Raw genomic sequence first — 27,580 nt, forward strand, 5'->3', positions numbered from 1 at the left:
TCTTAAAGGGACAGCAATTAATAACTTAAACTGTCACAAGATACTTCATTGGGAAAGGTGGACATGAGTTCTCCTTAAATGGTTACACTCCTCATCAGGCCAGGCTACATCCTGAGCTGAGATGATCAGGCATCAGGTACATGAGCAAACATTCACTCCTAATAAGCATTGTGACACCATCACCAAAAAGAAGTCTCCGTGTATTATACCACCATACACGGTTCCTTCTTTTTTGGTCCTTCCAATCAGGATCAGGAGTAACAGGTCTTAAATATTTTCAAGTTTTAGAAAGTCACTTTTGGGGCTAGAACTGCAATCTAGCAGCCAGGTGTGCTAGATAATGATAAGCTAGTCAGTTCATACTTTGACTCAGATTCCTGCCAAATTAATAAAGGTCAAAATTTGGTGGTAATTGGGGTGGAGACCACGACTCTCTTGGGAAGCAAAGTCTAGATTGAAAAGGGAAACACTTGGCAGCTCCATGGCTTACCAGTACATAAAGCTCAGTTCTAGGATTCAGTGCCAAAACTCATTGGACTAGGTGCAATGGTAATGACCTTGGCATGTGACTTCTACACGCAAGACTGGTGTTTCGACCACAAGTGCCCTCAACTCATTGTACACTTACTGCATCAGGAGGCCTATACCTGTCAGGCTCAGCAGCTATGGTTTTAAAGGCCCTATAAAAAGGTGGATGCTTGAAAGAACATTCAACACAATGTCTGTTCAACCTAAAGACTTTCCCAGGGCCTCGCCTATAACATGGAGCATTTTATTACATGTTTTCCAAGAGCAGAAACATGAAAGGCTAGGAAACAGAGTTAGTTTTTACAGGTAGGAACTGTGATAGGAGACAAAGGTACCACCGGTTGGCTAGAGTTTTCTTTGGGTATCACCAGCAAGACGTTAATTTGTCCTTCTGTTCCAGTTTAGCTTTTGGAAAGGTTAAAAGAGAATCTAGTTTGGGGGCTGAGGAATGCTTGTGTGAGACTCAAGTAATTTATCACACTAGGCAGATCCAGTTTCAACCTGGGGATGGGTTTGCTGGCTTTAGTCTCCTCGTTTGATGGAACCCAAGTGAGGAAGGCCCACGAGCTGCTGTCCTAACCAAGACAAGAGTTCACACAATTGCTGCTTCACTGAGCCATCTCCACATGGAAGTGCCTTGGAGGACTTACCTTCTTATTTCTATTTGCCTAGAAGAACCAGCCAAGCAAGCCATGGTCAGTTACCATGCACACTTCTCTGAGTTTGAGGGCAGTTAGGAAAGACAAGGAGTCGAGCAGGTAGTGAAGTCACTAGAAAGCAAGTCAAGTCAACTGCACCTTCACGCCCACCCTTCTTGGAGCAAGAGGGTCTTTGGGTTAAGCCACTCAACACTGATCTTCTTACCACAGTTTTCTTCATCTTCTCCACTGTCACAATCATTTTCACCATCGCACCGCCAGGACACTGGGATACACTGAGTGGAGCGGGCGCCACAGCTGATTTCATTTATGCGGCATGTTCTCATATCTGTTGATGACATACAGTCTCAAAAGAGCCTCCGAACTCATCAGCACAAAGCTGCTGCTCCTGTGCTGCCTGGAAGTGGTGACATCGGTAACTCAGTGGCCGGGCACACAGCTGAAATTCGACTGACTAGCTGGAGCCTGGGCAGATCTTCCGTCGGCTCCATGGCTGGGGAGCCAGGCCAGCCTAGGCTACCTGGCAGTCCACCCGAGAGCCTTGACCGTGCTACTCTGTCAAGGTTCTGTGGCGTGTGCACTCCTGGCTTTTGTTTTGTTTGGCATGGTTGGGTTCCTTGGCTGGCCTGCTCCTTGACCATTATGTATTTGCTGGGTACCAAGTGACACACCCAGATATTGGCAACGAATGCCAACTTCATTAAAAGCCAGATGGTCTAATACCTATGAAGTCTTCTTTTGCCTGAATTTCTTCACAGGCCTCCTTCAGATTGATATCTTGTGAAGTAGGGGCACCCTCTAATTCTTGACTTTACAGGGTCGTCCCCCACTAAAACTTGGAGCTGGATCTTTGTGGAACCCGTCTTCACCTATGCTAACTCACCTCCTTTGGCCAGTGCTTTTATTCACCTTACTTCTTGCCTGGAGAACTACAATTAACACACATCTCTTCCTTTTTGCTTAATTTTCCTTTGTAATCTTATATTCCAGACCTAAACTTTGTTCATATTAGACTTCCACTTTTAGTGCTTTAGCAGGCCTCTATTGCCTTAGAAGGAACATGAAAACTTTCTTCACCAGGATATGCAAATGATTCTAATTTATCTATCCCACATCATCTTCCTCTATGATGTCATAGACTTTCTCCTGAATGTCAAGCCTAAGGACACATGTGTATTTGCATACCTATGAAGTTTCTCTTACATAAGAACAAGCTGTAAGCTCCCCACTTAAATACCTTTAGGTTACATGTTTCTTAAAGTCACTCATATCATCCTGTTTCCAGTCACCTTACCCCTTCAGCAGTAGATTTTTTTCTCATAACATGAGAAACTCTGCATCTAAAAGCTTACACTTGGTGGACAGGGGACCCTCACATCTTGACTTAGCTTCCAGGACCAGAGTACCATCTGCTCAGCGTCATTATCATCGAACATTTGAAATCTATGCACCTAGTCAAGGAGTTCTTAAATCTTCTGGCTTCAGTATTAAATGTTCAGTAGTGAAGCTACCCAAGAGAATGTCAGTCTTGTGAAGATTAGGGAGAACATTCTTTAATATTATTCAAGATTGACTGATAATGATCTGACTGACCTTGGAGTCAACTGGCCTAACTTTAAAGAAGGGCAAGGAAAACTAAGCAAGTTTTAGAGTATATAATACTTAGAGCTATGAGACATGGAACAGCTTGGGAAAGTTCAAGTCCAAAGCGAGTCACACTCACGGCACTGTTCTGGGCTTTCATCAGAACCATCTTCACAGTCAGGATCCCCGTCACACTGCCATCGATTAGGAACACACTGGCCATTGTTGCATACAAAGTCAGACTCGGCGCATGTCTTCTTCACTACAGAAGTGGATTTGCAGGGTTAAAGTTGAAGTCACTCACCCAAGAGCCCTACATTCCCATTAGGGGTACAACTGTATTTGAGATGCTTTACTCTAAAAACAAAGCTAAGTCAATTAGCAGTTAACTGCCAATATCCAGCAGGACCTTAGAAAAATCTTTTTTTCCCCTCCCTTTCCCCTAGAGGAGGAAGGTGATCATTTGAGAGACTTGGAGGACACTGAGGTCAAGGGATCCCTTCCAATGAACTTCTTGCCCATTTTATAACACTGAGATTGAGTAATAAGTTCATTCTTTTCATACATTTCTTCCAAATCATTTAAGTGCTTCATAAGTTTAACAGTCAAACATTTCATCTTATAACTGGCTCACAATATAACTGTTTTAGGGCCACCTTGTAACAATACATGGGTTTAGCATAGAGACAGAAGGCCAAGCTCCACTACCAAATACTGTCACCCCTACAGGTCTATTGGGGCAGAGGAACCCACTGGATAAGAAATAAAGGAAGCTCAAATCTGAGTGTAAGAGAAGTTGTATTTAGCAACCAAAGGGTGGGCTCCCATCAACCAGCTAAAAGTCCCTGAACTTACTATGGAAGCTGCCAGTCCTCATAACTGGCTACTAGAGTTAAACAGCCTGAGACAAGGTATCTGTTCTGCTACTAATTCTTACTAGGGCAGACTTTTCTCCTTAATTAGGGTGACTGTGTAATTTGTCCAAATTGACACAGACTCAGTAGAAAGAGGGTACTCTTATTTTTACCAGGAAGACAAACATCATTCCAGGACTGTGCTAAGCAAAGCCAGCAGCGTGGTCATCCTACCCCTGAGGAACTCCCTACCCAGGGAGTAAGATGAGTCTTGACAAGGAACCACATAGGGCATTCCAAGAGCATCCTTCTTAGGTTATATTCCTCTTTGCCCCTGTGCCTATACTTTCTACTTGAATTTCCAGTTAAGTCATTCTTTAACAAATATTCTGAATGGAAAATAAGCTAAAAGTCAACAATTTATTGAAAATATGAAAGAGGCCACTTCAAGTCAGGGGTTTAAGCCAGGTACAACTCTCAACTCAGAGTGTACAAAACCAGAGGGCTGCTCTGGGTTAGCCTCAGATATTGTTAAGGGGGTGACTTCCTAGGTGGTGCAGTGGTAAAGAATCCGCCTGCCAATGCAGGAGACACAGGAAATGCAGGTTTAATCCCTGGGTCAGGAAGATCCCCCCGGAGAAGCCAATGGCAACCCACTTCAGTATTCTTGCCTGGAAAATCCCACACACAGAGGAGCTTGGCAGGCTACAGTCCACAGGGTTGCAAAGAGCTGGACACAACTGAGCAATGAGCATGGTTAATGGAGAGACAGGATTATAGTCAAATTCTAGAACTCAAGATGGGATGATCAATTATGATGATCTGAAAAGGATTGTTTATATCCTAAAATTGTGTAGCTGAGGGAACAAGAAAGGCCATATTTTCAGATTCACACCTGCTTCTAAAGTCACTGAAATGCTCAAACCCCAGTGTTCATGGTTTAAGTGATATCCAAGGCCCATCTTCTCCTGAGCCTGTAGAAAGATGCCAGAGGGTCTCGGTTATTGTAATTCACCCTGTGATACTCTTCAGAAGTTGTGAAAGAGAGAGTAGGCAATGGTTATAAAGAGACCTCATGAATTTACAAAGTATAAGATGTTACAGGGATAGAAAAGATTGGTTGTATTACAAAGTGAACAAGAGACACATGGGGTCAGTAGGTTGCTAGGGTTTCTCTCTCTCCATTCTGAACACAGACTGGGAGGGGAAAGATGGGCTATTTGAACTGGGCCTTGAGAGATGGATGGAAATTTAGATGTGTCATGGGGAAAGAGAACTGCTAGTTCCATACTGAGGGTATCTGAGTTACTGATTTATCAGTTCAGCCTAACACCTGTAGAAGAATGAGTTACTGGGACTCATAGAACATGGCTTGTAGAATCCATGTTGAAGTTGACTAAATATGCTAGTTGACATGCTTGAAAGAAAAAGCCCTGCTGAAGTTGTAACCAAGTTCAACATCAAGAGGTTGGACAGGAAAAATAGGAAGTAGCTTTAGAAGTGTTAAGTAATTGTGTAGCCTTTCATGGCAGAACATCTCCATATAAGCATTCACAGCTTCCCGAGCAAAGCTCCCACTTTCCTTCTCTACTCTCACACCTGGAAGGCAGAGACAAATTATGGCCAAGAATATATTTCCTTTCTCCCATTTTGTGTGATCTAGATTGTGTGTACGTCTACCTCCTTATCTCTTCCAGGTCTTCTGTGATGTAGCTAGAACTGATTGATGTGGAGACTATTTTAGGAAAAGCCAGTGATGACCCCTACAATGACCCAGGTTAGTTTCTACTGAGGTAGTCAGATGGTAAAGTAAGACTTCAAAACTTCCAAACATGGAGATAATAATTACTCTCTAAGAACATAAAAGGGTTTTGCCAAATACATAGTTCAGCATAGAATAAGAATTGCTACTTACAGCAAGAGCACGGTTGACAAGAGGGAGGTCCTTTAGTGAGGAAACTAGTGAAAGAATTATATTATCCAGGCAACACAGAAAGAGCATGGAGCTCAATATCTTGTAGAGTAGATTAAGATCTTAGTGCTGGAATGCAAAGATGTAAACATGTCACATAGAACTATTCTTGGTCCTGAGACTGGAGATAAGCTTCTTTCCTGAGATTGCAGAATGGACTTACTCTGCTTCCAAATGAGCTACTAATTTACATATTGGCATGCAGGCATCCCTGATACTGCTCTGAGAGCTCAAGCACAGGACAGCCTGCCAGGATGTTTATACTACAGAATTTTAGTAATGATGCATGAAGTAGGCAAGGGCCTAACAAGATAGCAGTTGATGAAAACTACACTTAGCTTCTATTTTTCTTCTGTACTTTCAATTTGTCTAGCAGATATCTTTATGTAATGTCTTTTAAAAGGTAAAAGACAACGTTATCACCGACATTCATGAACAGCCTTGTTTCAGCAATTTAATGACATGGAACAAAGGGATCATAAAGCAAACTTCAGCTTGTATTCAAGGTCCCTAAATGTCATCATGACATGTAGTTCACAGCTGTCCTGGCTTAACGAGAGGTCACACCAATTGCAAAAGCAGTCATTTCTCACAATAATCTTTTAATAAATGCTGATCGATCGGTATAATGGCATATCCCTGTTTTCTTTTTTTAATTTTATTTTATTTTTATACTTTACAACATTTTTTTTTAATTTTATTTTATTTTTAGACTTTACATAACTGTATTAGTTTTGCCAAATATTGGTGTATTAGTTTTGCCAAATATCAAAATGAATCCGCCACAGGTATCCCTGTTTTCTTTGGGAAGAGAATGTCTCCCATCCTGTCTAGTGCTTTAAAATTAGCATCTCTGGAGAAAAGGAATTGTAAAAGCATCCTTATCTGATCTTTGATCTGGGCTGGCTTATGAGTTACTGGGACTCATAGAACATGGCTTGTAGAATCCAAATTGAAGTTGACTAAATAGGCTAGTTGACTACACCTAGCAACTAAATGGGCTTCCCTGGTGGCTCAGAGAAATGTCTGCCTGCAATGCAGGAGACCCGGGTTTGATCCCTGGGTCCGAAAGATCCCCTGGAGAAGGAAATGGCAACCCACTCCAGTATTCTTGCCTGGAGAATCCCATGGACAGAGGAGCCTGGTGGGCTAGTTGAAGTTGACTAAACATGACAGGAATTAATTAATCTCTGAAACTGCAAGGGATTTCTTACTGTCCATGGCTTGCTTTTTGGGGGTCAAAACCATTTGAGAATTTTTAAAGTCTTTTCTAAGCAATCTTCTGTCTCTATTTCTGGTCCTCCCCTCCCTTTCCCTAGCTTCCTACACCAAAAGTTTGCCTGATCTAAGATCAACCAGGTCCTTTCATTTGAAAGGAACTCCACTTTATCTTCATGATTCCGTACTCAGGTCAATAACCTCACACACTCAGTTGTATTCCTCCTAGACCAGAAAGTATAGAATCTTTGGACTCTGGTTCAGAGCAATTCTTAGGAGTGGATTCAGAATCTTGACACATTTGTAGAAGTGAAGATAATGTCATCCCTTTTCAGTAAAATGCCCAAGTCCTAGTGAGGAGACAGGTGAGACTGTGCAGCTCTTTACTCACCACAGTTCTTCTCGTCACTGCCATCAGCGCAGTCTTCATCCCCATCACATTTCCACAGCAGTGTGATGCATCGGCCATTCGTGCACTGGAACTGGTTGGCTTCACATTTGGCTTTTCTTCCTAAAAGCAGGAGGGAACACTTAGCTAAGCTGGGACACCCGGATGGTAAGTTAGAGATGCTTGTTACTTGAAACCCACGGATAGGCGTCCTCTCAGAGGGACAGGTGCAGCCTCAGAGGCTGTAACACTGTAGGGGCTAGAGCTGCATGGGCCTCGGGGCAGTGGCTGACAGTAATGAGTTCTTAGCTGAGCACACACTATCTACATAAAACTAGATCTCCCAGTCTCTCTTGCAGGAGGCATAGCCATGGGATATTCTGGCTGATGGATGTAAGCAGAAATGGTATATACAATTTCTAGGAAATATCCTCAAAGGGACAGGGAATCCAGTTTCCTCAATTTTGTTCCTTTCTGGCTCCTGAAAACTAGGCATGGAGGCTGGAATAGTGATCTTGGGTCAATGAAGCCAGACCAAGATATAAGGAACGTAGATTGCCTACAAACTGCAGGTGGCGGGGCAGGGGTTCACCGTGGACTCATTTCTCTCATTTGTCTAAGTCATTTTGTGTCACTATAATCATGCAGCCAAATCCTAATCCTTTAATGGCATTTCTTGCCCACATTCTATACTGTTACTCATCAATGATGTTTCTATTATGAGCAAAGTAAAGGAGATTTAGAAGGGGTGGCAAGGATAGAGGTGAGGTTAACACATGGCTCCTTGTCTTAGAATTTGAGTCTAATTGGAAAAAGATATGTTTAGAAAATGACTCCAAGATAAGACAAAAAGCATGAAGAAGACATAGTTAAGAGGTGAAGAGAGATAATTTTTTTAAATCTAATTTTTATATTAGAGTTGATTTACAATGTGTTAGTTTCAGGTGTACAGCAAAGTGATTCAGTTATACATATATCCATTCTTCTTCAGATTCTTTTCCCACATAGGTTATTACAGAATATTAAGTAGAGTTCCCTATGCTATACATTAGGTCCACGTTGATTATCTACTTTTATATAGTAGTGTATACATATTAATCCCATATTTCTAATTTATCCCTCCCCCATTTCCCCTGTGGTAACCATAAGTTTGTTTTTAAAGTCTGTGAGTCAATTCTGTAAATAAGTTGATTTATATCAGCTTTTTAGATTCCACATATAAGTTATATCATATGATTTTTGTTTTGTCTGACTTCACTTAGTATGATAATCTTAAGTTCTATCCATGTTGCTGCAAATGACATTATTTCATTTCTTTTTAATAGCAGAGTAATATTCCATTGTATTGGGTTGGCCAAAAAGTTCATTTGGGTTTTTAAAATGAACTTTTTGGCCAACCAAATGTACACACATCACATCTTCTTTATCCATTCCTCTGTCCAAGGACATTTGGATCGCTTCCATGTCTTGGCTATTGGAAACAGCACTGCAATGAACACAGGGGTGCATGTAGTTTTCTAACTTATGACTTTCTCCATATATATGCCCAGGAGTGGGATTGCAGGATCATATGGTAGTTCTATTTTTGGTTTTTAAGGTACCTCCATACTGTTTTCCATAGTGGCTGTACCAACTTACATTCCCACCAACAGTGTAGGAGGGTTCCCTTTTCTGCACACCTAAATAAAGGGAAATCATTTTTAACTTAGTGATGCGAGAACAGCAAAACAGGGTGAAGCCACACACCTGGATTCTATTTCTCTGAGCCTGTTTTCCTGTGCTCCATGGACGAATATAATTCACGTAATGGCAAGAACGAACACTTGGAAGCAGGGCACTCGTTTTTTGCCGGGCGTGGGGCAGCTAATATTCAGGTGTTTCCTACCATTAGCAGGTTTGTCCTCCTGGAGGATGCAATTTCTTTGAGATAAAAGGCAAAGATCTGGTTGCTAAATGCTGATATACTGCAACTATTCGAGAAAACCAGCCAGTGGAGATATACAGTTCACGTAGAATCCTTAGGGAGGCCTTCAAGCAGAAAGCCTTGAGCCTTCCTGCACCTTTCAGCATCTGCAGCTGTGGCAGGAATGAGAACCGATGCTATAGTGACCAGCACGGACTGGGACTCTTGTATTATGTACACAATGCTCGAGTTGGCCTCCCTACTATCAGCTACTCCCTGCTGTCTAGGAGCATTCTAGGCTTTGTGGCTAGTTCCCGGGAAGATTAAAAGGTGGTCCTAGTTTACCATATGGGTGTGTGATTACTTAGGTACTAAAAGTGCCTGTTTCAAAACTATATGTATCACTCTGCCCTCAAGAGTCTAGTTAAGCTGGGACCCAGATTCAAAGGGGTGTGACTCAATGGCACTTCCTAACTATATTTCATTTTTCACTTTTTAAAACATTTTAATTTTTTGGCCCTACCACATGGCTTGCAGGATCTTAATTTCCTGACCAAGGACTGAATCCAGATCCCAACAGTGAAAGCACTAAGTCCTAACCATTGCACCACCAGGGAATTCTGCCCAGCCCCAGTTTTTTGGGGTTTTTTAACATTTACAGTCTTAACCATTTTTTATTATTTATTCATTTGGATGTTCCCCGACCAGGGACTGAAGCCAAATGCTGGGGGGTATCTGAACCAGGGCCCACTGGCTATAGTGCTCTATCCATACTACCTCTGAAGGTTGTGGGAGTGGTAAGAATCTACTTTGAGTACTTTATTTGAAAAGTTTTTTTAAAAAAGAACAATTTATAGTCAGAAAACAGAAATATACATATATGACAGAAAAGTCAAAATACCTTTTCAAAAGGCTTTTGTTACCAGAAGCTGTTTGGTCAAAATGAGAGGCAAAAAGCATGGAAAAGATAACCATATAATCTGACTTGGACAGGACTTTAAAGTAAAAAACAGATAATGGTTTTCCACTTCGGGGTTAGGTACCTGGCAGATCTCTTTAAAAATGAGTCTTGAAGCTACAGATCTTACAGACACTCAAGCTGCTCTGAGATTAAAGATGGGCACACAATAGTCTAAGGCTGGTGTTTAGTCCACTGTCACCTTAAGGAGGCTCTCTGAACGTAACTGTAACATACAAGTCATCAACAGTAACAAATTCTGGGTTAAAACCCCAGCAATGCTACCTCAGGAGTGGCTGTTGAGTGGACTCAGGACAGACACAGGCATTTTCTTAGTGTTTATTCCATTATCTTTAGACAAAAAATTTCTACCTTTTCTTATCTCAGATGTTTCCACTTCACCCAAGCTTCTGCCTAATGGTCATAAAGCTACGTTTTACCACAGCACACACGGCTCTCCATCAAGAACGGTAAATAATGGGGTTGGAGTGGAGTATGCTACTAACCAGCCATCCCTGCTTGTTTAAAAGAGGAGCAGGGTTGGGGTGGGGCTGGGTAAAGCTAGTTGACTTTATAAAGGGCCCTTTCTTTAAAGAGAGGAGAAGAAAGATGCTAAGCTCCATGGCCATGCCTCAGTTTCTTGTTTCCTAAGCACTTTGTTTTGGGAGATTGCTCTTGGGCAGACAGGGTTCCCTGTGTTTGTGTTAGTCGCTCAGTGTCCGACGCTTCGTGACCCCATGGACTGTAGCCCACCAGGCTCCTCTGTCCATGGGATTTTCCAGGCAAGAATCTTGGAGTGGGTTGCCATTTCCTTCTCCAGGAGATATTCCCAATCCTGAGATCGAACCCAGGTATCCTGCATTGCAGAGAGATTCTTTACTGTTTGAGCCACAGGGCTCCCTGCTGCTGCTGCTAAGTCGCTTCAGTCGTGTCCGACTCTGTGCAACCCCATAGACGGCCTCCCACCAGGCTCCCCCTGGGATTCTCCAGGCAGGAACACTGGAGTGGGTTGCCATTTCCTTCTCCAATGTATGAACGTGAAAAGTGAAAGTGAAGTCACTCAGTTGTGTCCGACTCTTAGTGACCTCATGGACGGCAGCCTACCAGGCTCCTCCATCCATGGAATTTTCCAGGCAAGAGTACTGGAGTGGGGTGCCATTGCCTTCTCCAACAGGGTTTCCTAGTTCTGTTTAATTCCCTGCATTGTGAAGGGTGGGGGCAGTGTGAGGGGACAGCTCAGCCACCTGGTTGCAGCTCAGTGGGTTTTCTGTCCAGGTTTCAAGAAGAGTCTCCCTTTACACCTGTGGTACCTACCTAGGAGTGCTGCCGTGCAGAGCTCCAGGAGAATCGGAAGCACCAAAGGAGTTAAGAAGCTTTTGGTTTGCAAAGCTTTGGGGGATTACAGGATTGTGGCCTTGTAGTCTATTTCCAGCCATGACAGTTAAGTTTCCAGTTCAGTATTATACTTTCATAAAGGGAACAGGGTGAGCTTGAAATCGTCGACACCCAAGGTCCTTTCAATGCTTAGGCTAAGCTAAAGCCAATGATGCCTCAAAAAAAATAAGTTATAAGTTGAAACGCTAGGCATTCTCTAGTTCAGGGTCTATTTGCTCAGAAAGATGAAAAGTCAGAATAAATGGGATTTTTAGTGGGTTCTTCAAAGTCATGGGGTTCACGGGAATGCTTTTGCAGCACTGAGGTGGTTGAAGTCAGGGGAAAGGCTATGACAGCAGGGAACCTGGGTGTTCTGTCTCTGTTTCAACCAGTATTTCTTTTCAACATTGAAATTTTGTGTAAGAATTTGGAAGGGTCCTACAGCTTTAAGAAATCAAACAGTTGGACTAGACCTGGGTCTCCTTTCAGCTCTAATACTGAAGATGAATACCCCTGCCTCTGGGCCAGAGGGTTGGAAGTCACTTGGACCTAGTCATCTACATGGCTGTTGACATTTGTAATGACTGAATGCCCAGAAACACTGACGATTTCCTTGGTTTTTGTCACACGGTTGATAACAGACTCGACAAACGGGAGCCTTGCTTATTACCTAAACAGGTAACGTTGTTACCCAGATATGCTGGCATTTCACTGGCTCCAAGAAACGCAGGGGTTTTCGTGCATTTAACAGGCAGCCTGCTATTGTTGTCTAATTGTCCCTGCAAGGGTTAATATGGAAGAACAGTACATAAGCTTTGGGGAAAAAAAACTGTATAGATCTTACAGTAAATGCCAAGCCTTCCAAATGGGCCAGAGTTCTCTGCAGGGCTCCGAGTGGCACCTTTGCAGGAGCGGTCCAAAAGAAACGCCCACAACAAAGAGATGTTTCTGTGTCAGGCTCAGACAGGAACTTCACTCTGTACAGAGGGGCTGCGGCTGCCGCACTGCTGGAACTAGCAGGGCCACATGTTCCCATCTCTCACAGGCCTCCCATTGCTGAGCACACGGTGTTATCATCTCCTGGGATTTCTTCAGTCCATTTGTTTTGGCACTTCTGGGGCCGCCAAGGGCATTTATTTTTAGTTGAGCTCACTTCTACTGCTTGCCACTTGAACGCCAATCTTTCTATTCTTAGGTTAAAACTCGTTTTAGGACAAGTAGCTTTCCAAGTCAGCAAAGAAGTTTTCCTCCAGGGTTAGTAAGAAGAACTGAGAAAGAGGGTCTGAGCTGTGTTTTGGCCTTTAAGTCAGTCTCTCAGAATCAGGAAGTGAAGTCGCTCAGTCGTGTCTGACTCTTTGCCACCCCGTGGACTGTAGCCCGGCGGGCTCCTCCATCCATGGGATTCTCCAGGCAAGAATACTGGAGTGGGTTGCCATTTCCAACACTGTGAAATAATTAGGTTAATCCTTCTGATTCACTCAGTCCTACAGTTCAATTGTCAGTTTCCCTATTTACAGTGGATTGAGATGATCTTGAGAATCATGGATAAATAACTTAATTTTTTTTTTTTTTTTACTGTTAGCCAAACACTACTCTAAGACCTCACTCTTTCAGTTGATTTAGCTTTCCAATACTACACTGTCAAAACTACCATTCCCCTTTTACACATCAGGGAAGCTGTTTGGAAAAGGGAAGGACAGTACTTGCCAAGATCACCTTGGGCAGAACTAGAATTTGAACTTGGGTAGTCTGGCTCCAGATACCATGTGACTGAGCATGCATACCAAAGAGCGCACCTGACCGGGACCACTTCCTTCCAGAATATTCTGCTGACTTGTGATCTGGGTAGTAGCGTCAGTTTAAATTAATCCAGAATGAGGTAGTATCACTTGTCAGGCTGACCCTATCCTAACATAGCCTTATAGTTGAGACAGAGCCCTCGCTTCCTTCCCTATTTTGATTAAAAAAAAAATGCTGCCTCAATATCTCCTGCAGTTCTTTTCCTAGAGAACCACTGTGCTTGGATTTCTGGTCTAGAATGAGCAAAGGCCCTCCTGATACATTTGGGAAGTTATTCATTTTGTGGGTGGGAAAAGTCAGTGTTTCTCAAGGTCAAGTTGGTTTCAGAAGTCCGCAGAGGACTTGTTAAAACACCATACGCCCCCACACCAGAGATTCTGGTTTAGGAGGTCTAGTGTGGGGCCTGAGTTTGCATTTCTGTTGAGTTCCCAGAGGATGTTGATGTTGCTGGTTCCTGACCACACTTTGAAACCACTGCGGGAAGGTCAGGAGGCTAAGATTCTACCCACGAGCCAGTGACTACTTCCACCACTTCGTTCTCAGCGTTGCACTCTACAGTACCCACCCCTGCACATCACTAGGTGGGCATACATGACAACAGTCAATCTAACAGCAGACATTATGATGTCATCCCTGATGTAAAGCCTTTATGCTATTAGGTAAAGTCTACCCAGATACCATGAAGGCATGTGCAGTGAAGAGGTTCTTCTAAAAATCCGTCTTCCCCTCCCCCTGCGCCCCATCTCTGATTGACCCACTGCTTACTTTAAATCAGTAGTTCAATAACGAGCCCAGATCCTTCTCCCCTGGTATTTTGCCATCAAGCCCTGGGTGTGTCCAAGCTCTCGCCTAATCTAAATTGATCTCCTGTTTCTCTGCCTCCAGGCTGCCACGCTCTCTCTTCACATCAAAATGGTGAATCAGGCAGCCAAGGAAGGCCTGGAATGCCAGGGATGGGATCACTGGCAGGCTTCTCCATGGCTCTAGGATTGAGTCTGGTTCCCTATCCATTTTCCCCAGCTTTTCCGTCTTGCTTACCACCCCACTCAAATGTTATCCTTGAATGATATCTACAAGTCCTTTCTTGACCAACTTGAGGGTGGTTTGGCTGCTTTCTCATCATCTCCTGTGCCTGTCACATAGCTTTCACATACTGGGATGTACTCACCTACCTGTTTCCATCTCTACAGATGGAGATCCCTCAAGGCAGGGCCTGCAAGGTGTCTTTATATCTTGGGAACTGGTGCCTGACATCGAAAGATTCTTTAGGCACTAGTGGGTATTCCCTGACACATCTGCTGATTTATTAGCTCACTAAAGAAACTGGTCTGAACTACAGACTTCTCCCCCCACCCACAGCATTCTTTCCAGGTTTTCTGAGCTTGAAACCAAGTGTGAGCAGTTGTTTTACTAGTTAGAATACTCTGAAAGACTCTTAGATTTCAAAGGCCACAGTTCCCTACAAGAATACTTTCACTTCATTTTCATGATACTTTATCATGCAGCATCAGCAGAATGAATGTGTCAGGGTAGGTACACCAGCCTCATTTCCACGTGAGCAGAGAGGTTCCAACACAGCGTGCAGGGAAAGTTAGCAGCAGCGCACTATTAGAAATTTCAGGGATTTTTATCTCTGACAGATTTTAGCATTCTTTGGTAATGCTGGCAGGCATACACTGTCACTGGAGTCCTATCACCTTTGTAGGATCATCTGCAGGGATGGAATGAGAGTCTAAGTTTTTGGTAGTTTCTGAGAAACTTCATAAGCTGTGGCCCACGTGACGTGTGGGACCTCCAGCAATTCTCAGCTGTTACCTGCCTCTTTTATGATTAAGTCTTAACCACTGGGTCTGCTTGCTCCCATCCAGAGCTTCTATCCAGGCTGTCTTTGGATCACGGATTTCCTGGTTTGACTTCCCCACTAATGAAAGAGGAGCCCAACTCCCTGGTCATTGTGTCCCCTATGTCTGGCATATGGTGGGCACTCAGTAAATGGAGGTCACGTGGTTTTGAGCAGATGGACAAAGAAGGCTGGCATCAATCTACCCCCTACTTAGTGAATCTACAGATCAGTTAATAACTCAGACCTTGGTAAGGTGTCTTAAGAAAACTAAAGATGAGAGGCGGTCTATAAAACAGAAACCTTATTTACTCATGGCATCTGGGGGAAGAATTATAACATGAAATATTTAATTTCCAAATTTCTATCACCAAGGTTTTTATCATCTCCCTTGCTTGGAAAATTGCAGGTCCCACCAGATACCCCACCCCACTCCCTACCACAGTCACCACATCAAAATATATAAAGGCAACCAGGCACTAATGCCAACTCAGATGACCCAAGTGGTGGCAAGGTCAACCACTCTAGCCAGTGGTCCTATCTTACAGTTCTGTCCCCAAAGTTATCTCTTTAAATACAGGGCCATGAATACCCTTTCCCTGCTCCACCTACCCATGTAGCATTTTTAAAGTACAAAGTGGGCAAAGGCTCTTTAAACAAAGAGTAAGCCATTTCTAGCCACATCTCTGTATTTACTCTCACAGCATCCAGCAGGCATTCTCTTATTAATTTAGAGTCTGCAATTAGCCAACAGGCCCAAACTTTTTCAGGAAACTTCACATGAAGAGGAAAGTGTGCTAACTTTATGGTATCACCTGCCATTTCATTTAGTCCCTGCAGTGCATCTAGTCTATCTAAGCATCATAATGTATCTAACAGTATCTAATGCCATCAGTGAAACTGAAGTCACTCAGTCGTGTCCAACTCTTTGCAACCCCATGTCCATGGGATTCTCCAGGCAAGAATACTGGAGTGGGTTGCCATTTCCTTCTCCAGAGGATCTTCGCAACACAGGGATCGAACCCAGGTCTCCTGCACTGTAGGCAGACTCTTTACTGTCTGAGCCACCAGGAGGTCAATACCATCATTAAGTGGTATTAATGATGTTTAGAATTTCTCTTGCAAACCAACAGAAGAACTTAGCAAAGAGACACCAATTTAGACTGAAATAATGCACAGAGTGAAACTGAGATAATTTTCAGTTACAAAGCCAGATTTTCCCAGAACTAAGTCATTCTCTGCCTATTGTTGTTTGTTTAGCAACTAAGTCATGTCTGACTCTTTGCAACCCCATGGACTGTAGCCTGCCAGGTTCTTCTGTCCATGGGATTTCCCAAACAAGAATATGGGAGTGGGTTGCAGTTTCCTTCTCCAGGGGCTCTCTGCCTTTAAGTCCTATGAAAAGCTATCAATTTCCAGATTTCCTAGCCAGACAACTCTTTAGATGGGCCACACAACTAACCTGGACCATTTACTTCTGCTCATCAGGTACATCTCATCCATCACCTCTGCCCAACATATTCTTGGACTCTTTGTCATGAAAGCAGTCTCTGTGCTGTGACCTAAGCACAGACAGGAACAAACTAAGCAATTCAGAGTCTAACCACTTGGACAGCAGCTGTATTAGCCCATGCTGAGAAATGTTTCTAAGGCAGGAAGTTTGATCATAAGCTTATGGTCCTTATCATAGTCCTTTAAGGGATTTAATTTGCACAGACTAGTATGTGAAGGTGGTTTTCCAAAGAAAGGTCAGTATCCAAAGTAAATTTAATTATGACTTGAAATTGTACAGGTGACTGCCTAAATCTGATCATTATTCCCTCTACTGAGAGGGATGACTTTATTCACATTTTGTAAGCACTAGAAAATGGTCTAAATAGTTAATCTCCATTATTTCTAGGCTGTGCTCCACGTCTTCTGGTGTCAAGATCAAAACCTGAAGCCATACAGCTGGAGGGCTATGTGTTCCCTAATCTTATGGCCGTGTTCTGCTCTAAGAGTTCTTGCTCTTGATCAGTTTGACATTCCTCCTGGAACAGAAGGGGCTTGTGACTATTTTTCACCTCTTCTAGAATCATAACAAAATTACTCAAGTGAAATGGAGTTTACGGTTATCCGATTTTTAAAAAGACAGAAGCACTTCTTTTGAGCATGTAGGTGGCTATAATTAAAATATGCAGTATGGTTATACTGATGTCCTGATATTTGGCAGCTCTACTGAACTCGGCCTTTTATATACATGCTTTAGGAACCTAGGGACTCAAACAGTTTGAGCAAAGAATCAAAATGACTCAGGGCAGGTAGGCAGGTACATAGCTAGATGTCATGTGAAGTGGGCAGTGGGACGATCTGGGGGACAATGCTGCTCCAGACCGCTGGTGGCTGTCACTGCCAAGGAAAGCTTGACTGGTGACACTCCTTGCAAGAGCCCCTGCTCACATGCTTACTCTAATCTAGTTGAGGACTGTGGTCATTGTCACATCTTCTCTTGGTGCTATCTGGGTAAGTCAGATTTATTTTTCCCCAGCCCTCTGTTCTCCTATCCCTTCAGGCACTACCAATCTCACCAACCCACTCCCCCAACAGAAGTTCTATCTGCTCTTTTGTTGGTAGCTAGCCCGGGGACGGCGGAGCCTGGTGGGCTACCCTCTATGGGGTCTCACAGAGTCGGACATGACTGAAGTGACTTAGCAGCAGCCATATCTGAATAGCTCTCACAAAACCTTGGTTCTCCTAGGCTCCGGCCTTAATGAATATATGGTACTCCAGACCCTAATCTTGATTATCTAAGCTGGAGGAAAATGTCCTACAGCTCCCAGGGTTGGTTGGTTGGTTGGTTGGTTTTTTCCCCATATCGGGTATACTCCATTATTTAGCCTAACTTAAGTTTTTTTTGCCAACATCTTTGAGCACACCTCCCTTGTCCTAGAGTATTTTAAACCAGCATCATGAGTATTTTGGGGCAGATTGTAGAAGACCAGGGTCAAAAAGTCAGCCCACATGCCTTGGGGCTTTGAACTTCAGACAGAAGCCAATCTGGGTTAGTTCAGGTCAATATCTACCTCAGCCAACCCCAAATTTCCTCCAGTTCAGAAAAGATGTGTCTCCTTTCCTTTGAAGAATTTAAGTTTTGCATGGGCTTCTATTCTCTGCTGTTCATGGCTTGTCACGTATTTCACATGTGACCTAGGGGAGCAAAAGGGATGCTCACCTACCTGATACAAGGTGAATATATGGCTTCAACTAACTTACTTTGACAATTTAGGTGAATTCCTAGCATTCTTTAGGATAAGGTTAAACTCCAATGAAAAGTTATTATATCTTAAAAGAATACGAACAGAATGCACGGCAGAAATGAATCGTCTCTCCCACCTTCCTGGAGCACCATCAGTAGATTCTGGTGTATCTTAATCTTTTGAAATGATATGAAAGGTGTAATGCAAGTCATGGCACTACTCTGAGAAATCGTTTAGTAAGTTAGTATTGCTCATCCATTAATGATTAATGTTAGAGTCTGAAAACTTTCATAAGCAGGGCTTTTCCAAGCTTTGTCTGGTTACACATCAGAGGCCATCTTCACTACATACACGCCTTTTTCAAGGAGTCCAGGCAAGTGAAAGAGTTTGAGAGGGCAGTCCATTGGAGCCTGTCCATTTTTCACGTTCCCTTAAAGATAACATTTCTCAAGCTGCTAAATTACCAGTCCGTGGAGTCACGTGACCAATCTAAACGTGATCCGGCTGCCAGCCAATCGCAGAGTGCAGGCAAGCCCGTCCCAGCTTCTCACGCTCGGGACAGTCAGAACCTAAGGGCAGGGGGGCATTTGGAGACTCAACTCCCCACCCTCCAACCCCCGCCCCAAGTACTGCTTGAGGGGCTGCTTGACCACACACTTTAAAGTTCGCTCTCTCTTTAGGAGACTCGTGACTGCAGGCTGGCAGGCCTCCCAAGCCACCGGGCGACAGGAGCTAGGGACTCTGGAGTGGGTACTTAGGGCGCGGGCCGTTTTCCGTCCCAACTCCCCAGAGCTGGCGAGCCAGCCCCTTGGTGTCAGGTCGAGATCGCTTCGGGGACCCGCCAGGATTTTCACCAAGCCCTCTCAGAAGGGCTTGCTGTAGCCTGCCTGGGAAAGTTGCGCGGCCGCAAGTGGGAGCGTGGTTGAGGACAGGGCTCCAGGCCCAGTGCGGTAGACCCTGGGGACCCGACAGCAGTACCCCCAACCCCCTGCAAACCACAGTCGTACACCAGCTCTCCCAGCTCCCGCGCTACTCCCTCTGATCTATTGTTTAGAATGAGGACTAATTACAGTCGCCAGATTAGGACTCGATTCCTCTCGAGGAAATCTCACCGGGAACGAGGCTCAGCAAACTAACCTGATTAAGTCTCCGTTCCACTCCCCTCCCCCGTTCAGCTCTCCTGGAGACCCGAGAGGTTTATGATTGCGGCCCGAAGAGTGGAAAGGGGAAGAGGGGAGAAACATCTAGAGGGGAGTCCTATTTCAAGCCTCACTCGTCCTCTAACCCTCACTCCAGAGGCAGCCCTGTGCCTGGGGAGTCGCAGTCCGGGTGCGCAAGCTGTGCACTTCTCGCCGCTCGCCGGAGACTCTCGGCCGCAGCCCACCGAACGTACGCCCCTTCACCGCCGCTGGGAACTCCAGCGCGGGTCGGCACCCGCGTCCCCAGAGGCGCCCTCCCTCATCTGTCGCCCACTCCCAACCTCCCTGGAAGTCGGAGGAGCGTGCCCGGGGCTGCAGCGCACGTCTCGGCCCACCCGGCCCTTTGCCTCCTTCCTAACACTCCGCCAGGCAGAGGAGATACAACCATTGTTCAATGGCTTAGAAGCCCGCATCACCCATCCCCGGCCCAGCGGAGTGAAAAACGAGACAGAGCAGAGGCTTGAGCAGAAGGAGCAGAAGGGAATGAAGACTAGTTCGGGAAAGGCGTTAGGACACCCCAAATCCCACTGTCCCCCCGCACTAGCCCGGCACCAAAGAGCCGCGGTGCTGACAGCTCAGAGGCGCCACCAGGGTGGGGAGGGAGAGAGAGAAGGCGACAAGAGCGGAGAGGCGCCTCCTAGGAGGGGGGTGGGGGGAGGTGGGCAAAAGGAGACCCGCGCCTTGAGGCCCCCTGGCGCCCCGGCTGGGTCCCGGCAGCCCGCTGAGGGGCGCGTCCTCACTCACCGGCTCCGCTGGCGCCGCTCTCCCGGGGCGCCCAGCACAGCGCGAGCAGCAGCCAGAGCGCCCAGCGCGCGGACGTGCCCATGGTGCCCGCCTGGATGGTGCCGCCGCCGCCGCCGCCGCCGCCGCCGCCGCTCGCTCCGCACAACAAGTTACCAGCCTTTCGGAAAGGAGGAAGGAGGTGGGGGCGGGGAGAGAGGAGGGGAAGGGGGAGGAGGGGAAGGAGTTCGAAAGAGGGGGAAAGGGAGCAGGGAAGAAGAGGGCACCCCCTCCTCTACAACTTGCACGATCTCCGCCCCCCCTCACCAGCCAACCCACCCGCCTCCCCACCTCCCCGGGCTGCAGCGGCAGTGCGAGCCGAGCTCGCGGGCAGAAAATTATGCAGGCGCTGCAGAAGAGCGGAGGGAAAAGGAGGGGAGAAAGGGAGAGGGGGTGGGGAGCCGAGAGCGGAGAAGACAGAAGAGAGCGGAGCCGGCCGCGGAGAACCTACACTGGCGGCGGCTGGAGCGCGGGGTGAGGAGCGAGGAGGGGGCAGGAGGGGGAGTGGTCAGCGGGGAGCGGGGGGCGGGCACGGCGGCCTCAGCCCTCCTCCCCCTCGACGCGCTCCTCTTATAAGCTCCCGGCCGGCAGGTGCCTGCGCCGGGGGTGTGTGTGAGTTTGCGTGCGGGTGTGAGCGTAAGTGGCCGTGGCCGCGGCCGCCGCTGCCACCCGGACTGCTCCCGGGGCCCGGCTGCTCCGCGCGTCCGCCGAGAGCTCACGGGGGCCCGGGGCGGCCGCTGGTTGGCTCGCGCACCGCCCTCGCCTCCAATCCCCGGTGCCTGCCCTAATTTCCTGATCCATGGAACCTGCCGCCGCAGCTGTGCGCTCCCTACAGTCGTTACTGTACCTTCCCGGCAGCCGCCAACAGTAAATGCGGCAGCAGCAGTTAGCACTGATGCAACTACCGAGGCTGTTGCCACCGCCTTCTCACTAACGGGGCTTACAGCCCGGGGAGGGGGACTTGCAGCTTCCAGGGGCAACAAGCATCTCTCTATACCACCCTCTACTGCTCCCCAAAGAGAGGATGGTACTAGGAGGCTGGTAGGTAGCTTCTTCCTTGGGTCTCCTCTCCATTTCAAAGTGATGAAGAGGAGTGGATCTAAACGTTTGGGGTACTCTGATGTGGGGTTGGGGCTGCTTGTCTCAGTTGAACGCTGAGATGCCATTTTTGCTTGAAAAAAAAAAAAATTCAACGTGTCTTTAAGTGGGAGCGTGTGTGTAAGGAGAGTGCTTGTGGTTGTGGTTTGTCCTCTGTAATAGAGTGGGACTAAAATAACCCAGCCTGGGATGAGGAGGAGAGCTGCACGCTAGTACAGCTCTCTATTCTCCCATCAACGATTATAGTTAATTGCTAATTGCACAAATAATAGTTGGAGGGCCTGTAATTAAAAGCTTACCCTTTTCTTGTTTGGGGGAGGGGAAACCCATAGGTTTATTCTTCTTGATATAGTTTGCAACATTCAATTACAAGGCTTATGGAAAGAAAAAAGGAAGCAAAGGCAAGACTTCTGTAAAGGATTGAATCCTGTTTTGTGTCTGGCAATACTGGCTTTTTTTGTGTACTTTGGTTTTCTTGCTCAATTTCCCCTGCTTGTCCCTATCTAACCAGACCGGGAGGACATACGGAGCTATTTCACCTTCTTAAATAAAGGGTATGTATACATATATATATGTATATATATATGTGTGTGTGTGTATGTGTGTACGTGTATACATACATACATATATATATATATTCAAATTTATTTGGGGCCGTGCTGGGTCTGCTTTGCTGCACAGCGGTTTTTCTCTAGTTGTGGTCGTGGGCTTCTCCTCGCGCTACCTTCTGTCGTGGAGCACGGGCTCTAGGGCACACGGGCGTCAGTAGTTGTGGCACACCGGTTTAGTTTTCCCCCGCCCCGCCCCGCCCCGACCATGTGGAATCTTCCCAGACCAGGGATTCAACTGGTGTCTTCTGCATTGGCAGGCGGCTTCTTTACCTCTGGACCACCAGGGAAGCCCTGAGTTTATATATATTTTTAAAAGTTTTGATCTCCAGTGACTCAAACTCTGCCCATTTCAATAGGACCAGCTCTGACTATTCTGTTGATGATATGGAAAATAGAGGGGTCCTGCCTCGATGCATTCCTCTTGTCTTGGTGCCCCAGGGCATTTGTCAAGGCTAACATTAGATGGGATGTTTATTAGAAACTTACTGTATCCAGGGGATGGAGAGGAAAATTCCAGGTCAGAGTATACTTTACTGGGACCAGAGGATACCCAGATTGTGACTGGTCAACATGAAGGGGCTTAACTCTATGTATTGGAAGAGACTTACACACAGTTCATTTTGAACTCTATTTTGCTCACCCTTGGTTATACATTTGATACAAACTGCAGCAGCCACACTTGTGTTGCCTGTGAAATTGAGCTGAACTCTGCTTTATGCCATTAGTAGTAAAGATGCATGCAAGGCATTAAGGGGTGATGGTAAAAGAGATGTGTGGCAATTCCAATAATCTCAGGGTTCTGAAAGACCATATGATAGTGAGCTATGTCACTGACAGGAGAGAAAAGGTGGTAGAGGGGATGCATGGAAGAAATATGAAAAGGTACAATGTTAACATAGGTATGTGGCTTTTAATATTTTATTAATACTCAGAGCTAAATATACATACTATAAGATGAACACTGCTGCTGCTGCTGCTAAGTCTTTTCAGTCGTGTCCGACTTTGTGCGACCCCATAGACAGCAGCCCACCAGGCTCCCCCATCCCAGGCAAGAATACTGGAGTGGGTTGCCATTTTCTTCTCCAATGCATGAAAGTGAAAAGTGAAACTGAAGTCGCTCAGTCATGAATACTAATATGGTATAATAAGATTTACCTTTGACAAATACATTATACTTTCTATATCTCCAAAGGATATAAATAAACTGTTGGTGAACTTAGCTGCGGCTCTATGTGCAATCCTGCGGCTCTCTTGTTGAATCCAAAGGAAGCATAACTTTCACTGGATGTGTCACTTGAGCAAATCTCAGTACCTCACTGTGCCTGCCTTCTGACCTACAAACGGAACACAAAACCAGCTCACATAAAGTCAGAGTGCTCTGTGGCCTCAAGGGCCAGCTCTCTGCAAAGTGCTGATTACTGAAAGGATAGGTTGTAAGGAAGAGTGAATTTGATGAACATAGAAAGTAACCGAATAACCAGGGATGAATTTTTCATGAGTGGAGACAGGTATAGTTGAGCTAGATAGGCTCAGGGAGGTTGATGCTGCTGGATTCAGAGCCTTCAGGTAAATGCACAGGCAACCCCATTCCCGCAATCCACCACATTCATTCATTTGTTGAAGCAACAAATGTTGAAGCACCACGCACTGAGCATCCCTGGGTAGCAGGTACTGTGCTAGGCAGTGGGTATGCAGAGATGCTTCTTGGGTGAAGCTCAGGATCTGGTGGGGAGGCAAAGAAACTGCCATGATTGTAATACCCTATGCATAGCACACGCTTAGGCTTCAAGGTGTTGTAAGGTTAAAAGGAGAGAGTAGCTAATATGACTGGCATAGAAGGGAATCAGAAAAGGCTTTCCAGAGCACTTGTTTCTGAGCTGAAATCATATTTTGACCAAACAATTCCAGTTCTCTTTACTGATGGTCACATGATAGGATTGTACTTTCTGGCTCCCATAGAGTTAGGTGGGGCTGAAAGACCACTTTTGGCCAGTTTTTTGTGAGCAGAAGTTCTAAAGTGCCACTTCTGGCCTGGAGCATTTGATGGAACTTGCATGAGACCTTCTCTTTTGATCTGCATGCTGACCAGAAGTGCTCAAGAAGTGGCTGCTCCATGAGCCTGGTCTCTGAATGACTAGATTGAGTAGTTCTCTGCTGTCTGCATGTCTCTGGCCATGGTCATACAGAGTAGAGGTCAGTAAATGGCCAGTGACCTGTTTTTGGATGACCTTTGAATAAGAATGGTTTTTACATTTTAAAAAAGAGTTATACAAAAAAATGTAGAAGAAAATGTATAGCATATATATTTAGCTCTGAGTATTAATAAAATATTAAAATGCAAGAGATTACACATTGCTCACAAAGTGTTAAAATATTTACCATCTGAGTCTTTTGAGAAAAAACTGGCTACCTCCTGACACCGAGTGAGAAGTAAACCTTTGTTGTCTTTATTTAGTGAGCTTTTCTTACCTCAGCATGACCTCTTGTTAGCTTGAGTGGTACACTGGGTGAAAGAAGACCCTGGTGCATGGAGGGAACAAAGGCAAAGAACATCAAGTGCTGAAGGAAATTCAAGGGCTTCTGAATAGTTCCATGTTGGGGTTCCAGTCGGCTAACAGCGAGAAGTAAGGCTAAGGAAGAAAGGCAGGGACTGGATTATGAAAATGTGTATGTATGCCAACACTTTTTTTTTTTTTTTTGCCTTAAAAGTATCTTTTTATTTTTAAAAATGTATTTGTTTGGGCTGTACCAGGTCTTAGTTGTGGTGTGTGGAATCTTTAGTATGTGGCATGTAGGATCTAGTTCCCTGACCAGGGATTGAACCCTGATCCCTACATTGGGAGCACAGAGTCTTAACCACTGGACCACTAGGGTAGTTCCCCCAAAATCTTTTTTTTTTTTTCAATTAAAGTGTAGTTGATTTTGGAGAAGGAAATGGCAGCCCAATCCAGTATTTTTGCCTAGGAAATCCTATGGACAGAGGAGTGTGGTGGGCTACAGTCCATGTCACAAAGAGTTGGACACAACTGAGTGACTGAGCACACACACATAGTTGATTTATAATGCTGTTTTAGTTTTAGGTGTACAGCAAAGTGATTCAGTTATACATATATATATGTGAATACATGGATATTCTTTCTCAGATTCTTTTCCATTATAAGTTGTTATAAGATATTAATTAAATATAGTTCTCTGTGCTGTATTGTAGGTCCTTGTACATCTATTTTTTTATATAGCAATGCATATCTATTCATTCCACACTCCTGATTTACTTATGCCCTGCCCAGCCCCTTTCATGCCAACATTTTTGACTTGACCCTGTAGGCCATGGTGAGGATTTGCGATGGATTTTTTTACCCCCATTTAAAAAAACAAAAATTCTTTAAGTTATACAAGTTACTGTGGAGCAATTATAAACTACAGAGAAAAACTACTTTTAAAATATACTTTCAGTACCCAGAGATACTGTTAACATGTCTATTTCTTTTCTTTTAAAAACATTTTTAGTTATATCCTCAGGTCACAGGATTGTATTGACATTATTATAAATCGTTCAGTTGTGCCTGTTTTTACTTGTTGATTTTACTTTTGCAAAACCAAAGACCAGTATTCATGAGCCCAGTACTGCCTCCAAGAAATAGAATATTGACAGTAACCGACATCTATCCAGGCATGTCCCCATCTCATAAGCCTTCTCCCTAGAGGGAAACCACTATCGTGATAGATTGTGATGAGATTCTGGACATTCAGTGTGTTTTAGAAAGTTCACTCTGGTGTGAAGTGGTCTGTTGAGTGACTCCTTTGGGAAGCAGGGTAGAATAAGACTAGAGGAAGAACAGTTAGAGGCCCTGGAAGTAAGAGAAGACACCGAGAAAAGACAAGAAGAAGCTATTACTTGCAGTCAGAAATACTTGCATAATTCTTTCATGCGATTCCCGCCCTCCAGTTCTCTGAATGTAGCTTTTAGAACAGAATTTTCCAGCCATGATCAATCCATAAGAGTCCCTGGCAATGTGTGTTAAACATGTAGATTCTCAAGCCCCTCTCTCGGAGACCCTGACTCCATAGATCCAGTATAGAGCCCAAGAAGCTGTATGTGTAACCTTGCTCCAGGCGACTCTTAGGATCAGCAGTGATTAAGAAACCTTCCTAGAAAGTGTCTTCAATGCAAGTCTTAACTGCCAAGTAGTTTTACCTCTCTCACACCTGTATGTATAGATTTGACCAATTTTCCAATGGACAGTGGGTTAGGGCCCACAGGCAATGGGAAGGTTAGTGTTGGGTTTTTCTTTTACTTCAAACCCTTGAAACTAATAAATACAGGGTCATCTTCAAGCCCTCTTGCTAGACTGAAGCCCTGATTACCATGTTTTCTACCTCATAGCCTCACTGTAGGAAGTAAGAAGTGAAATGAACTGTTCCTTGTGGAGCATTCTCCTTCTAAGCATTCTGATGGTAACTTTGCAGACCTCCACCGCACCATTTTCTAATTGTGTGGAGGCCAGTGAATTAAATGGAACTCATCCCTCTTTAGGCTTCCAGATAGGATCTGCTGGTTTTAAACCAGTGGCTTATAAATTTTAGCTTTGGTGAGAGTCACCCGGAGGACTGGTTAAAACATGAATTGCTAGGCTCCATCCCAGAATTTGTGATTCAGCCTGTCTGGGGTAGAGTCAGAGCATTAGCCTTTCTAACAAGTCCCCCAGTAATATGTCACTGGTCAGAACCATCACTCTAAATCCATCAGCATAACTGCCCTCTTCAGCTGCTGCTAAGTCACTTCAGTCATGTCCAACTCTGTGCGACCCCATAGACAGTAGCCCACCAGGCTCCCCCGTCCCTGGGATTCTCCAGGCAAGAACACTGGAGTGGGTTGCCATTTCCTTCTCCAATGCATGAAAGTGAAAAGTGAAAGTGAAGTCACTCAGTTGTGTCCAACCCTCAGCGACCCCATGGACTGCAGCCTTCCAGGCTCCTCCGTCCTTGGGATTTTCCAGGCAAGAGTACTGGAGTGGGTTGCCATTGCCTTCTCCACCCTCTTCAGCTACTGTTATCAATTCAAGGGCCTCAAGGAGTCATCCTCTAGCCTTCTGGCCACTCTGATTGGATGCTTCAGCCCTAAGCACATTACTCCAGGCAATCCAGTTATAATGAAGCTCAGGATTTTTGCTTGATTAGAGAGGCACTCTTTTTTTTTTTTCTTTTTACCAACTTATTTTCTTAAGCCTTTCCCCAATATTGTTATTTCTGTTATTTTTAACTTTTATTTTATATTACAACATAGTTGATTAACAATGTTGTGTTAGTTTCAGGTATATAGCAAAGTGATTCAGTTATTCATGTACATGTATCTATTCTCTTTCAAATTCATTTCCCATTTAGCTTATTATAGAATATTAAGCAGAGTTCCCTGTGCTGTACAGTAGGTTCTTGTTGGTTATCTGTTCTAAATAAAGCAATGTGTACATGTCAATCCTAAACTCCCAATCTATCCATCCCCCTTACCCTTCCCTCTAGTAACCACAAGTTCATTCTCTAAGTCTGTGAGTCTGTTTCTGTCTTGTTAAAAGCTCATTTA

The 27,580-nt window shown here is 44.9% G+C and overlaps 1 protein-coding gene across 3 annotated transcripts in view; it reads right to left on the bottom strand.

Annotated features, from left to right (window-relative positions):
* VLDLR (very low density lipoprotein receptor) overlaps positions 1-20,506 on the bottom strand; it is a 32,176-nt gene extending 11,670 nt beyond the window's left edge. For 2 of the 3 annotated variants that reach the window (XM_025281564.3, XM_025281563.3), the window contains exons 1-4: positions 20,258-20,506; positions 7,207-7,326; positions 2,911-3,033; positions 1,393-1,515 (exon numbers count right to left, since the gene is read on the bottom strand). In XM_025281564.3, the coding sequence (XP_025137349.2) occupies positions 1,393-1,515; positions 2,911-3,033; positions 7,207-7,326; positions 20,258-20,339 (448 nt within the window). In that variant the 5' untranslated portion in view covers positions 20,340-20,506. The remainder of the gene's footprint in view (positions 1-1,392; positions 1,516-2,910; positions 3,034-7,206; positions 7,327-20,257) is intronic. The other variant, XM_025281566.3, reaches the window with a different exon arrangement.
* Between the last annotated feature and the right edge of the window lie 7,074 nt (positions 20,507-27,580).

Source organism: Bubalus bubalis, chromosome 3, assembly GCF_019923935.1.
Source record: "Bubalus bubalis isolate 160015118507 breed Murrah chromosome 3, NDDB_SH_1, whole genome shotgun sequence".
Classification (NCBI taxonomy): Eukaryota; Metazoa; Chordata; class Mammalia; order Artiodactyla; family Bovidae; genus Bubalus; species Bubalus bubalis.